The 11,957-nt window shown below is 40.9% G+C and overlaps 2 protein-coding genes and 1 long non-coding RNA gene across 3 annotated transcripts in view; all 3 read right to left on the minus strand.

The window, feature by feature from the left end:
- Positions 1–1,612: 1,612 nt before the first annotated feature.
- On the minus strand, positions 1,613–3,335 carry LOC139111251 (uncharacterized protein F10E9.5). The gene is made up of 2 exons (XM_070671396.1): positions 2,275–3,335; positions 1,613–2,200 (listed from the first exon to the last, which is right to left on the minus strand). Exons 1-2 carry the CDS (start codon positions 2,490–2,492, stop codon positions 1,690–1,692), a joined length of 729 nt encoding a protein of 242 aa, XP_070527497.1. The 5' UTR covers positions 2,493–3,335; the 3' UTR covers positions 1,613–1,689.
- A 145-nt stretch (positions 3,336–3,480) lies between these two features.
- On the minus strand, positions 3,481–6,980 carry Tbc1d15-17 (TBC1 domain family member 15/17). Its single transcript, XM_070671375.1, has 9 exons — positions 6,651–6,980; positions 5,956–6,048; positions 5,348–5,849; positions 5,080–5,250; positions 4,904–4,998; positions 4,623–4,821; positions 4,315–4,532; positions 3,923–4,237; positions 3,481–3,844 (listed from the first exon to the last, which is right to left on the minus strand). The coding sequence occupies exons 1-9, from the start codon at positions 6,753–6,755 to the stop codon at positions 3,542–3,544; spliced, it is 2,001 nt and encodes a 666-aa protein (XP_070527476.1). The 5' UTR covers positions 6,756–6,980; the 3' UTR covers positions 3,481–3,541.
- Positions 6,981–9,337: 2,357 nt separating this feature from the next.
- The window catches only part of LOC139111257 (uncharacterized), a 40,639-nt gene continuing 38,019 nt past the window's right edge, over positions 9,338–11,957 (minus strand). Inside the window, exon 3 of the long non-coding RNA XR_011547182.1 lies at positions 9,338–11,679. This is a non-coding gene — a long non-coding RNA (uncharacterized lncRNA). The remainder of the gene's footprint in view (positions 11,680–11,957) is intronic.

Genomic DNA, 11,957 nt, shown 5'->3' on the forward strand with positions numbered 1-11,957 from the left:
CGATACCTTCTCGTCGCGTCGACGTTTCGAAATCCACCAGGTCTCAATTAGAACATCTCTCGCGCCTTATCTGGGACAAGCGACGCGGACGATTCTTAATTTCCTTCGTGTTCGCGTTTGTCTTCGTGAAAAGGCACGGGGAAAGAAATAATTTAGACGCGAAGGAACGCGAGAATCCTCGGATGTTCACCGGAGAGCGTTGAGAAAGATAGGGGCTTCGCCCCGACGCGTAAGCTAGTGTATCCGACACGACACACGTTATTTCGATAATTAGGAGCTTTCTCTCGGACAAAGATACCGATACCGCCTTCTCACGATCTGACCCGGGAATTCTACGGTCCTTGTCCGCGGGCTTGGTCGGCAGATAACGCACGTCGAAATGATCTGACCGTCTCCCGTGTCCTGCTTTAATTTATCTCCGATATATCGCGAGATAGCCTCACGTTTCCCCGAATTATTCCGACGACGCGGATGCCCTTTGCTCTCCCTGAAAAAGCCTCACGCTCAGGAAGCTTTTCGTCACAATGATTTATCGTCAATTAAAACGTAAATTTGGTGAAACCGAAAACCTTCAACCGGCGCGATGACTTTTCTCCGGCGTGGTCGCGCATCCACGTCGTGGAGGAAAAATATAATCCTACGATCGTTTCCTAATTCGGTGAGCTTAACGAATTCGACGCGGTCCGTCACGGTCTCGTCTCCGAGATCGCACGCGAGCCTTGAAACTCCGGCGACCAACGCCACGTTCAATCAGCGACAAAAGACGCCCAGCGAGAAGACTTTGAATGCTTGATATCAACCGCTTAGCTCCGCGCACGCAGGAGTTACGGCTTTGATACATACCTTGGACAAGTTGCTCGCCACCTTCGCGTTACCGTCGCCGCCGTCCACACGCTGCGGTACCCACGAGCACGAACACAATGCACAGTAATTGAGTTACAGAGATGTAGCGCGCTCGCGCTTCCAGGCAACTCTTCAAGTGGACGACACAACAGATCTGCAAGTCCGACCGCAATCCCGACACATACATCCGCATTCCGCCGGAACGCAACGGATGAAAATCTGATTCTTCTCGCATCTCGTCCCTTGAAAAGTTCAGCCGCATCGGCGAAGCGGTCCGACACTCGCGAAGCTTTCTCTGAAACACAGAAAGAAAAAGTTAGTCGCGAATTGAGAAAGTTATTCTCGCGTAAGCAAAACAATTATTGCGTTACATTGAATAATCAATTGTTAAATGTAAAACTAACTTATTGCAGTCTGAATAAAGTGATATACGTTGAACGTTATTTTGCCGTTACTCATTCACTACCCGACCCGACTCCATACTGTGTCAGTAGTTCCATCTGTAGCCACAAAATGGCAGATGAGCGATCTGAAACTGCAAAGTGGCGTTAACTATCGGACGTTCTCTGTATTAAAAGAGTTGCGTCGAATGTTAGGTTAGGATTGGAAAGCAATCTCTCGCAATTATAAATCACCCGCAGCTCGAAATAACAAAATTTAATATCATATTAAAAGAAAAGAAACCCTTTAAGATTTTAAGCAAATATGACTTTTGTCTACCTTGGTTGCAATTTGCAATAACGCCAATTTGCAGTAATGCCATTTCACATTTCTATACAAAACATTTTAAATTTATTTTTCTTAATATTCCTACAATACATTAAATAAAATAAAATATCTACTAGCTTAAGTCGTCGTAAGGTTCAAAGGAATATTCGGCCAGTATTGGGAGTTCGCCGAGTCTTCGTATCGCTCCACTGTGCTCTGTAGAGCAGTTTCCATCGCCAATATCTTAGAACCGGCTTCGCCGTACAACAGATCTGCCTCTTCCTTTCTCACCCGAGCTCTCTCGGCAGCGCTGACAAAGGACGTCGTCCCTTCCAATATATTTTCCTCCGCAGCTATATTAAATTTACGTTTCTCCCGCAATTCCCGCTTGTGCCTCTCGCTTGTCTCAAAAAAGTTTAGCACATCCTCAGTCACGTTGAACTCCAGATCCTCGTTATTTGTCTCAAGTCCCGCATTGTCGTCGACCCGAGTGTTGCTCTCGTCGTTGGAATTGTTCTCCGCGCGACAGTCATACTCCTGAGTGTCTTGGTAACCGCGATACTTGGCTAAGAACCTCACTTTGTCGCGCAGAATTTTATTCTCGTGTTCGAGAGCAATGCAACGTGATCTCCACCAGGTTATACTGTGCCTGCGAAAAACGATAAAGTACCCGTTGACGATTAATTTCATTTATTCTTAAGTCTATTTAATGTGCCAACTTACCGTTTCTGCCATTCCTGGGCTACCTCGTAATTCTTCCAGAAAGCGTCGGCCTGCATCGTGCCCATTGCTAACGTCTCGCACGCATCAATGACACTACATTCGGGAAAGATCCAATGTCTCGTGGACCTAACCTCGCGCTTAGACCGTTCGCGCAGTCGTTTCTTCAGACGCCGTTTCTTTTTCAGCTTCCCTCGACGTCTTGTAGCGGCAAATTCCATACTCGGTCAGTTTTTTCTTTCTTTATTACATAAAGTCAGTTGGATATAACTGACTATATCTCATTGTTTACATTCTCACGTACGAACGTCATGGCACCACGATAGGTAGACAGAACCTGCCGACAATCCTTTTTTTAGAACGATATATAATTATCGATTTAATATATTTGCATATTTACATCTTTGTATGTAATATACACATACTTTGATATATTTATTACATCATTACTCGTCTTTTAAATTACTCAACAAATTAAATTAAAAAGGAAATATAGTTAGGAGTATGTGAAAGATTAAATACATAACTTTTATTAGAAATGTACAGTAATATTGTGAAGCTTTATACAAATCTAGAAAAGAGACTATAACTTAGGTGAAAGTTATGTGTATATAACACTTGTTGAGGTCTAAAGTTGTTGGCTTTATCTTACTTCCGCGAGTTTGCGAAAAATCATGCATCACACGTCGATTCCTTGCGTTAAAATATCTGCACAGCTCTTGCATGCAGTGACTACAATCTTTATCGTCTTATTTATTTCTGTACAACGTAGTAAGTGTTATAAATATCTCGAAATTCAACACTACCGTTAGTTATGTCTCAAAACGTATTAACATTCTACAATTTAGAATTTTAATTTTCATCACAATGAATTAATCACATTTAAAAAAAAAAAAAGAAAGAAGACAGAAGTACACTGAAAGGTAGATATGGGGTTTCCTGTTTCGACGGCTAGCGTACGTCTGCCTTTCAATTTACACCTACAGTTCAACTAAAAGAAACTCGATCAACATTAAAGATTGTGTCTTCTGTCGTTTATGTTTCGAAGTATCCATTTAGTTTCGTTGAAAGCTATATTAAATTAATACATTATCAATAATAAATTCAAAAAAATAACTTTCAAAATTATAAGATAATATGTAAGAATCCTGTTTACTGTGATATAAAGACTGCAACAATGTTTTATCCTCCGTTCATAGAGAATGTCAATTTCTTTTTTTTTTTTTTTTTTTTCCTGTTAATGAATGATTATGAAGGTCCAATCTTGACCTCACATATACGACATATTCAAACCACGTTCAAATGATACTTCGTCGTCTCCTAATTTGACATTAGCGCTGCCCGAACTATTTCTTCTCGATTGATCATTAGGACCATTGGCTCGAGCGTTACTACTGCTCGTCTCGTCGTCGCTCTCATTCGTTGACGACGATTTATGCAATGGCTCTAGTCCGATAATTACTCGAACCTCATCAGGAATCTGATGCTCCACGGACATTAACTGATAATAAATACCTTCCGCCTTAGAAATTGTCCAAGGCAACTCGATATGAAGTGATAAATCGTTTATATGCTGTAAAAAAAAAGCGTTATAATAAAACGAGTTTTGACATACTTTGTTTTTACATGTCGAGAAAATGCTTTAAGTTACCTTCAAAATTTCCGTAAATCCATAATTGTTTTCTATTAAAATATTCTTCTCTGTATCCAAAATTGCCGCACATACGAGCAAATGAAAGTTTTTGCAAGGTAGGTCTGTCCATAAAATCTCCCACAGTTTTAAAATATCGATTGCGCTAAATTCTCGTTTGAATAATACCAACAACCACCGAAAGCAAAAGAACATATTGCCAGAATCGTGTCTATTCAGATAGTATGCTAATTGCGGCTCTGTAGTACATAATAACGTATATAATTGGCACAATTGTGCTTTCATGCCCTTTTGATCCATCTCAAAATTAGTGCTCTGTTTTAAAGTAATAAAAATTATTTGTAAGCATTTGTATTGCGTATTATTATGCACATAGAATATATCACACTTACCACTTTGTTCATAAATCCGACGAAACACCAAAACGCGTCTACCTCATTATCCATTAAAAACAAGATAGGACTAAGAAGATCGCTCATACCTTGAACGTATCCTAAATCGAAATTATACATTACGTAGGTCATGAGTATGTCATACAGTTGCTCTAAATGTGGATTATTATCTCCGGAATAATATGGATGTGTTCTGTCTGTTCTGTTGACATCTTTTTCTGAAATAGTATTAATAGCAAATTATAACTTCAATTAATATAAACAGAAAAATATAAAATACTTTTTACAAAAGTAATATTTTATTTTACCTATCAAACTTTTTCGTTCTCTATAATCAGAAAACCGACTTTCTTGCGACGTCGTGAATGTACGCCATTGCAATTTCATCGTGAAATATTCATCAGTCTTTTTTCTCTTAAGCTCTAACCTTTCGTTATGCGTCGATTTCCATGGATAATAATTCAATAAAAATTTCCATACTTCGAAGCGTAATGACGGGTAAATACCCTAAAAATTATTCCAAATACATATAGAATTATATATATTTTTAACTGTATAAAATATTTTCTGAAAAAACATTAAGACATACCCCTCGGAAAATAATTTCTTTGATAGCCTCGGGATCTATGATTCTTCCTTCCTGATCTTTACACTTTTCCCATTGATCTGGTGTCAACGGCGCACCTAAATTGTAATTTTAATTTAATTTTTATTTAACCTGCAGAATAATTTTATAACGTATATATTAATTTATTAATTTAATACCGCGTGGACACGGTGGTCGTGGAGGTAGGTCTACTCCAACACCAATTACTTCGTATTCTTCACCAGTTCCTATAGATACAGATACAGGTGGGTGAGGATTGATCGTAAGAGACTGATTTAATAAATCGGCAACTGCTTCTTCAACAGGCCGCTTCACTGGTTCTTTGTATACTGCAACATAAAAATATGCAAAATCGTTTACATTTACTAATACAACGATGTACAATACGTTACTTATACATCATTAATCGTTAATCTCTTTTCTTACACCAGATGTCTGCAAGTTTACTGAATGCCTCCAATGTTGTTTCATAAGGACGATCGTGTAAATTTTTCACAAACTTCCATACATAATCGGAAGTGTTCTCTTGAAATATATCTAATTCAGCAAAGGACTTTTTCAACACATTTTCTACTTCGTCTGACACCAGATATAAATTCTTATCCGAACGTGACTTCACGAATTTAATGAATCCCTTCAGCGAATTGACGAAACTTTCAGCGTTGGCCAGCTGAAAGAAGGCAACGTAGGTGGTACCATCTCTCTGCATGAATATCAGCTGCTGTCCACCGTGTTTCACGCGAAACGACTTTAAATCCGAGAACAGTATTTTAACGGTTCTCGTACGTCCAAGAGAATCCAGACCTTCCGAGTTTGTACGAGTTCTTTTTGTGTGGGTATCTACTAGGGACCATTCTGGATCTTGATCTTGGCACTCAGATACCACAGAATCTTCTACAGGCTTCCATTCTATGCATTTACCAAAACTCTGCAATACAAAAATTAATGAGTTACTTATGACATGTATTAATAAGTTACTTATGACATGTTTCTCACATAGCTGCAAAACATTAACAGCAATATTATAATCTTACATATTCCACAATATTAAGCGTTCCTGAACTGTGAACTTCATCTTCTCGCGTATGTGCTCCACGAAGTACAACACCCGTATGGATGCAGAGGTCCTAATAACAGAATAAACAATAAATAAATAATTTAAAAAAAGTAATATAAATATAAAATTTCTAAATATAACAGGTCAAGAACGTTAACGCCAAGCTGATGTATATAAAAAATCGGCCAACATCGAGATACCGATCGTCTTTAAACAAACAACAAAATATCGTACTGTAAAACCATATCTGTCGACGCAAATGATCTGTATGATAACGAGAATCTTCTATAGCGCGATAAACGTCCGCGAGAAGTCGAAAGTCGGAGCGTGAGAAACCTAACCTCTCCAGCAAGGAAAAAAAAAAAAAAAAGCAAATTACTGACCCTCGATCAGATCGAATGCCGGGCGTTCTCGGTCACGCGTTTACGGTCGATCGTCCGAGGACGCTGTCGCATGCAGAATCCGCGCGTCGAATTTACGCCGTGAACGATTCCGATGTGGAATCACGCAACGCACGAAGGGGGGTACATGTGGGCGGCCGTGTTTGGCGACGTTCGGCAAATGTCATCTCGCGGTCGCACGCGGATCCCGAACACGCGTCGTACGCGCCCGGCGAATGGGCCGCAGCTCGGCGACGTCGTCATGAGAAAACTAAGTAAATTTCCAGCTCACCTTTCCCTGCTCCGTGGGCTCGAACATCTCGGACCTCGCGCGATTGCCCGTGCTTCTCCTCGAATTCAACTCTCGGCACTCGCTCTCATCGCAACTGTCCCACATCGCGTCGCGGCACTCAGGCACTGCACCCTCCACCTCCAGCTTTCCCCGTCTCTCTCTTTCCTGCGTGCGTCCGTGACCTCGCCGGCTACCCGTCTCGCTTACTCGTCGGCTACCATCGCACGATAACGCCGCCGCTTATCGTGCAATTTGACGCTTTGATCCCCTGTCCGACGGAACGGACGGGACACGCTTCTCGCTCTGAGTCGTGGCACGGAACCGCGGGCTTCCCCACCTCTCAGCTCGAACGACAAACGTGGTGAACACATTCCCACGTGTGCGAATGTCGCGTACCACGTATAAGACTGATGTCGCCCTACCGCGTTCGGCGGTTTCTAATGCAAATGTATTCGCAAATTGGAGAGATCTCGTTGCAAACCGGTTCTGTTTAATCTAACCGAGGGGGGAAGCTTCTTTTAACGGCGGTGAGCGCCTGAAACGCGGCCTGGGTGCATAACGTGTGCCTGGTCCGTCGAGAATTAAAATTCGATCACGTGCCGCTGTACTCGCGCCAAAAACGAGGAGGATAATATTCGGCCGCGACACGCCCTGCATTATTAAACGCGGCAAAGTGCGCGTCACGGCGCGATAAGCAATAAATTTCATTTATCTTCCCATTTTCGCGAGTGCTCTCCTTTTGCAGTTACCTGTCACGCGAGGCAGACTCATCTACCGAGTGGGGAACAACGCGTGATTACGCGGAAATTGCTCCGCGCCTGCATTATCACAACCCGTTCGACTCCCGACGCGTAAATGCGTTATACGCGGATGATGCTGTTCCGTCGGACACAAAGGCCTTGATCTCTCGCAGCGATACACTCTGAAACAAATAAAAAAAAAAAGAATTTATTCTCAATTTAAACTCCTACGTTAACGAGATAATTAATTAAAATCAATGATTCGAAACCTATACTCTCAAAAGTTATCAGTAAAGTGCTAGAGGTCCGGAGATAATCGAAGACTGTTACGTAGAGGTATTATCAGCTTGTGATTTTTCAAACGCTAATAAATAAAAAGAAAACAAAAAAAAGAAAAAAAAAACCTTTTCTTTTAGTCTCAAGTGACGTAGTAAAAATATCGAAATTCGACTTTGACAGTTAAATCCGCGAGGGAAGACGCTCTATGCGGAGGGCATTCAGAATCTTTGTGCTTAGCTGTTTGAAATGGAGAACGTGTACTTTCTTCTTTCACGGTCCAAGTGTCGCGAGGAGTGCGGCTGCACCTAAAGCGTACGATGGCCCGTCAAGCTGATTCAACCTTCGAGACAAGGTAAATTGTCGGTCGGTGACGGCTGAGTATCCAGGTATCCAGGATAGTACGAGAATAAGCGTGACACGACGATGCTTTCGTCTCCGACGTTGTTCATAATACGCAACGCGAAACTCGAAGCAGGTGAAGACAAGATAAACCTATCCTCTGCGAGGTCTCTTGATTAATTCATGAATTATAGATTTACCTTATTCCTGCAACCGAACTTTCGATGCCAGCGGAAGTGAAAGACGCTTATCTGACGAAAAATCGATAACAGAGATATTTCTTCGCTTTATGATTAAGTGTCGCACTATGTGAAAGTGTCTCCGAGCGATTCCAGTTCTCGGCGAGCATTTATTATTTACACTGTAATTCATGAATTAATAATGTCTCTCAGAGATACGTATACTTAGTCTTCGATAGATAACAGCCACATACAATCGTGTATAAAAAAAAAAAAAAAGGTGTGGCTTTATAAGAAGCTAGAACTCCATCGGTTTCCAGCATGAAATATCGTAAGACATTGAAAGAACTCGAAAAAACGTCTCAAAAAATTACCAAAACTTGAAAAAAAAAAATTGTAATTTAAAAACAAATTTACCTACGTATGTATGTAGACTTAAAAAGTTTTCAAGAGCACTACCTCTGATAATAAATGGTGAGTGATTCAATTACGTAAAATCTTGCGCGCATCTGTCTGTAATTATGCGATAACGTCTTCGTTCGGCATCCACGCGAATGCGTTACGTGAGAGCGAGTCGATCGCTCTTCAAGCACATTCGGCGCGATCACGGAGAATCCTTCTATCTCGGCAACGAGCGTTGTGATTTCTATTGCGAACAAAGGCGAGATGCGCTGAGCGTAACGAACATACCGCGCTAGATCGAGGTCATTAGTCATGATATCGGAACAGAGACTATCGCTGCTGCGAGTGCACGCGCACCGGGAGCACCCGACGATGACGTTTCCGCGAATTGACAGAAGCGTGCGTAGATGACGAGAAAGAGAGACTAGCAAACTTTGATCTTTAGCTCGTAATTATTCGGAGCCCTACCTTGAGGAAAAACAAGTAATTAATTACGCACGAGTCACTATTAATCTGCAAGTTGTCGCGTTCATGACACACGTCGCTCGTTGCGTTTCAACCTCGCGTCTCTTTACAATAACGTTCGAAAGAAATACAGATAAAAATCCTGGTCCCAGAAATAATTTTCGGTGGCGCAAACAGAAAGGAATATCGTTCGCCGACACAAGCTTCTTATCAGAGTTCATGCGTTATGGCGATGATTTGTACTCGAGCCCGAAAAGAGATAAATATTTTGTTAATTGTTACGGAACATTAATTTCAATTTTCCGCTGCAATTAAAATACTACAGATTTAAGGAAATTGCGGAAAGAAATTATTATGCATTTTTTTACGAAGTGCAATATTTCAAAGTAAACGGATTATTGTTATTAATTATCACGATTAATTTCTTTTTGCTCATGTTTTTTTTTTTACTCGTTAACGATGTGCAGACACAATTCGACATGTATGGCAGCGTTATTAAGTATTGTTATAACATAAGAATATCCACAGTAGCTATCTCGATACGTGCCTCTGTTATTCTTATCAAAAACCACCTGAGGCTCTTAACATGTGTTCGATATTCGCGTAAGATAGCTTTATTGTCTGGCTCGAAAAATCCTTGAACTAACACCAGTTTATAAATAAAAAAAAAGAAAAAAAAAAGAAAAAATAGATCGTTATATAATTTACAGAAAACCCTTTTTAACAAACAACGTAAGAAGTCCGCGCAACTTTTATTCCTAATATGCGTCATTTTTCTTTTTCGCGAGTTATTCTTTTCTTTTTCCACCAGACAAGAATTCAAACTAAAAAACTACGTGCAAAATATTATTCAAATTTTGTGCAAATTGTTTTCCTGATTTAAATTTAAAAAACATCCGGTTGAAAAGCCAGTGGCTTCCATCGGCCAGAAACAGCACGCAGTATCGACAGCGGACTCAAGGTTACGTGATGGAGACAGGAGAACGTTATTCTTAACCGCATTGGGTCGGTGCAAAGTTCGTCAGGAAAGCGAATCCAAAGTAGTTAGATTTTACACAGCTCGAAATGAAGAGTGACGTTACGGGCAGCCAAAGATCAATATATCAGTAATCAATATGCGAGACAAACCCGGAGGTGCGAAAGTCCGAGCAAAGTGTATTGAACATTAAAATCCACAGGTTACGCAAATCGACTGAATAAGCTATTCGCCCAGTTGGTCTCGTGTTACTCTTCTACCTGGAACTGTCTACTTCTAACTTCCTGGAAATATTGCTGGAGATTTTCAAGCCGCGCGAATTACATAGACAAAGTGATGATCGTAAAATCTCGAGCGTTTTCCGCATTTTCTAGTTTCTTATGTTAGAACTGGTAACTGCGGCATTTTTCTCCATAAAACTATTCAAATAACGACAACGTTGGAGTCATAAAAAGCGAATGATCTTTGAATTGATTCAAATAATCCATACCAGAATGAAAGAGAACATGGATTTTCAAAATGCATTTCACCCGCGGCGATTATTATTTATTCGCTCATGCGTTTCAATCGTGAAACATTTGTCAAGCTGAGTGCACGAACAATGGACTCTTATTACTAATTAAAAAAACGTTCTCTCTCTCTTTCTCTTTCTCTCGCTTTTTTCATACTATTTACATACTCCAAAGTACGTGCAAATTAATACGTATACAACACAGACGAGCAATATGACGGAATACAATCGCAGTGATAAAATGATACTTACGTCGCTCTGGACTGAAGGACCAAAACTCAAATCGATCTTCATTCACGAGTGCGAGTGTCCGAGAAGTGAACTTCAGCCGAGCTGCTACACGTGTCTCTCTCTTCCGAATGCACTGCATCTCCTTATCGCGCTCGCTTCCTGCCAGGCGAACAGCCTTTGCTCTCGTCCTCGGTGCACTCGTACCCACGTCGGTGCGACCGTACCCCGTGAGCATCACCAGCGCGGGTTCAGTGCTAGAGTATCGACCTACGGCACATGTTGGCTCGTTCTCCTTTCTCCTTCGTTCCTTCCTTTCCTTCTCGCTCGCACGAGAAATTACAGTACCCTCTCCCGTTCACCGTCATCGTTTCACTCGGTTTTCCGCCTGCGCTCTCCGTTCAGACCCTCCTAGAGTATTCCGCCGTGCCGTAAGGTCGATACTCGCGTAAACGTCCATGGGAATCTCGCCCGTGCAGCGCGACCTCGCTTTGTTGTACATGCGCGATCGTCAACGATGTACAACGAGAGAAAGGCACCCCCCTGCCTTCGGTACAGATTTGTTTTTCAATGCGATATAATAAATCGTCGGGTCGCGATTACTTTTATCTTATTTTTCTCTCTACTTTTTCTCTCATCTTTCATTTTAAATATAAGTTCTTGCGATACGTCGCGCGCTATATAATCTTTTCTTTTTATCACCTGAGCCTACATAATATTTTGCATTTTTTTTAACTAGTTGTTTCTTGATTGTTCGTATCTTCAATTATTAATGCCAATCGTCATCCTTTTCCAGAGGCCAGTTATGCGAGCAGGCGGTGAAAAATGATATAAACTCGCATGTGTCATCGCAGCCTGAGTCATTCAACTATCAGGAAATGTAGCGGGAATTTTACAATCGCGTTCTCTTCTGAAAAGAAAAAAAAAAATAGTCAAATCATTCGCTGAAGCAGCAGTATGCAACTAACATTAATAATATCATGACTAATGTATCGAAATTAGCATTTAATTGGGGGTACGATATTGGACGGTGTCCTTGATTCTGTATGCAACGAAGATCCTTTTTGAAATTGGAAAATGGAAATTTAATCATTTTAAAACATACGCCATTAAGGTGCTAGATGCACTACAGTAGCTTATTTAGCCACTATGTGATTAAATTAATAGCGTGCGATAAAGTTCCATCGT

This window comes from Cardiocondyla obscurior, linkage group LG23 (genome assembly GCF_019399895.1).
Source record: "Cardiocondyla obscurior isolate alpha-2009 linkage group LG23, Cobs3.1, whole genome shotgun sequence".
In the NCBI taxonomy this organism is placed as follows: Eukaryota; Metazoa; Arthropoda; class Insecta; order Hymenoptera; family Formicidae; genus Cardiocondyla; species Cardiocondyla obscurior.

Excerpts from the sequence above, each read along its gene's own strand:
- LOC139111251 (XM_070671396.1), bottom strand. The coding sequence starts at position 2,492 with ATGGAATTTGCCGCTACAAGACGTCGAGGGAAGCTGAAAAAGAAACGG. Across the intron at positions 2,201-2,274 it reads GCCCAGGAATGGCAGAAACG|GCACAGTATAACCTGGTGGA; the intron begins GTAAGTTGGCAC and ends CGTTTTTCGCAG.
- Tbc1d15-17 (XM_070671375.1), bottom strand. The coding sequence starts at position 6,755 with ATGTGGGACAGTTGCGATGAGAGCGAGTGCCGAGAGTTGAATTCGAGG. Across the intron at positions 5,850-5,955 it reads CGCTTAATATTGTGGAATAT|AGTTTTGGTAAATGCATAGA; the intron begins GTAAGATTATAA and ends TTTGTATTGCAG. Across the intron at positions 4,822-4,903 it reads AAGAAATTATTTTCCGAGGG|GGTATTTACCCGTCATTACG; the intron begins GTATGTCTTAAT and ends AATAATTTTTAG.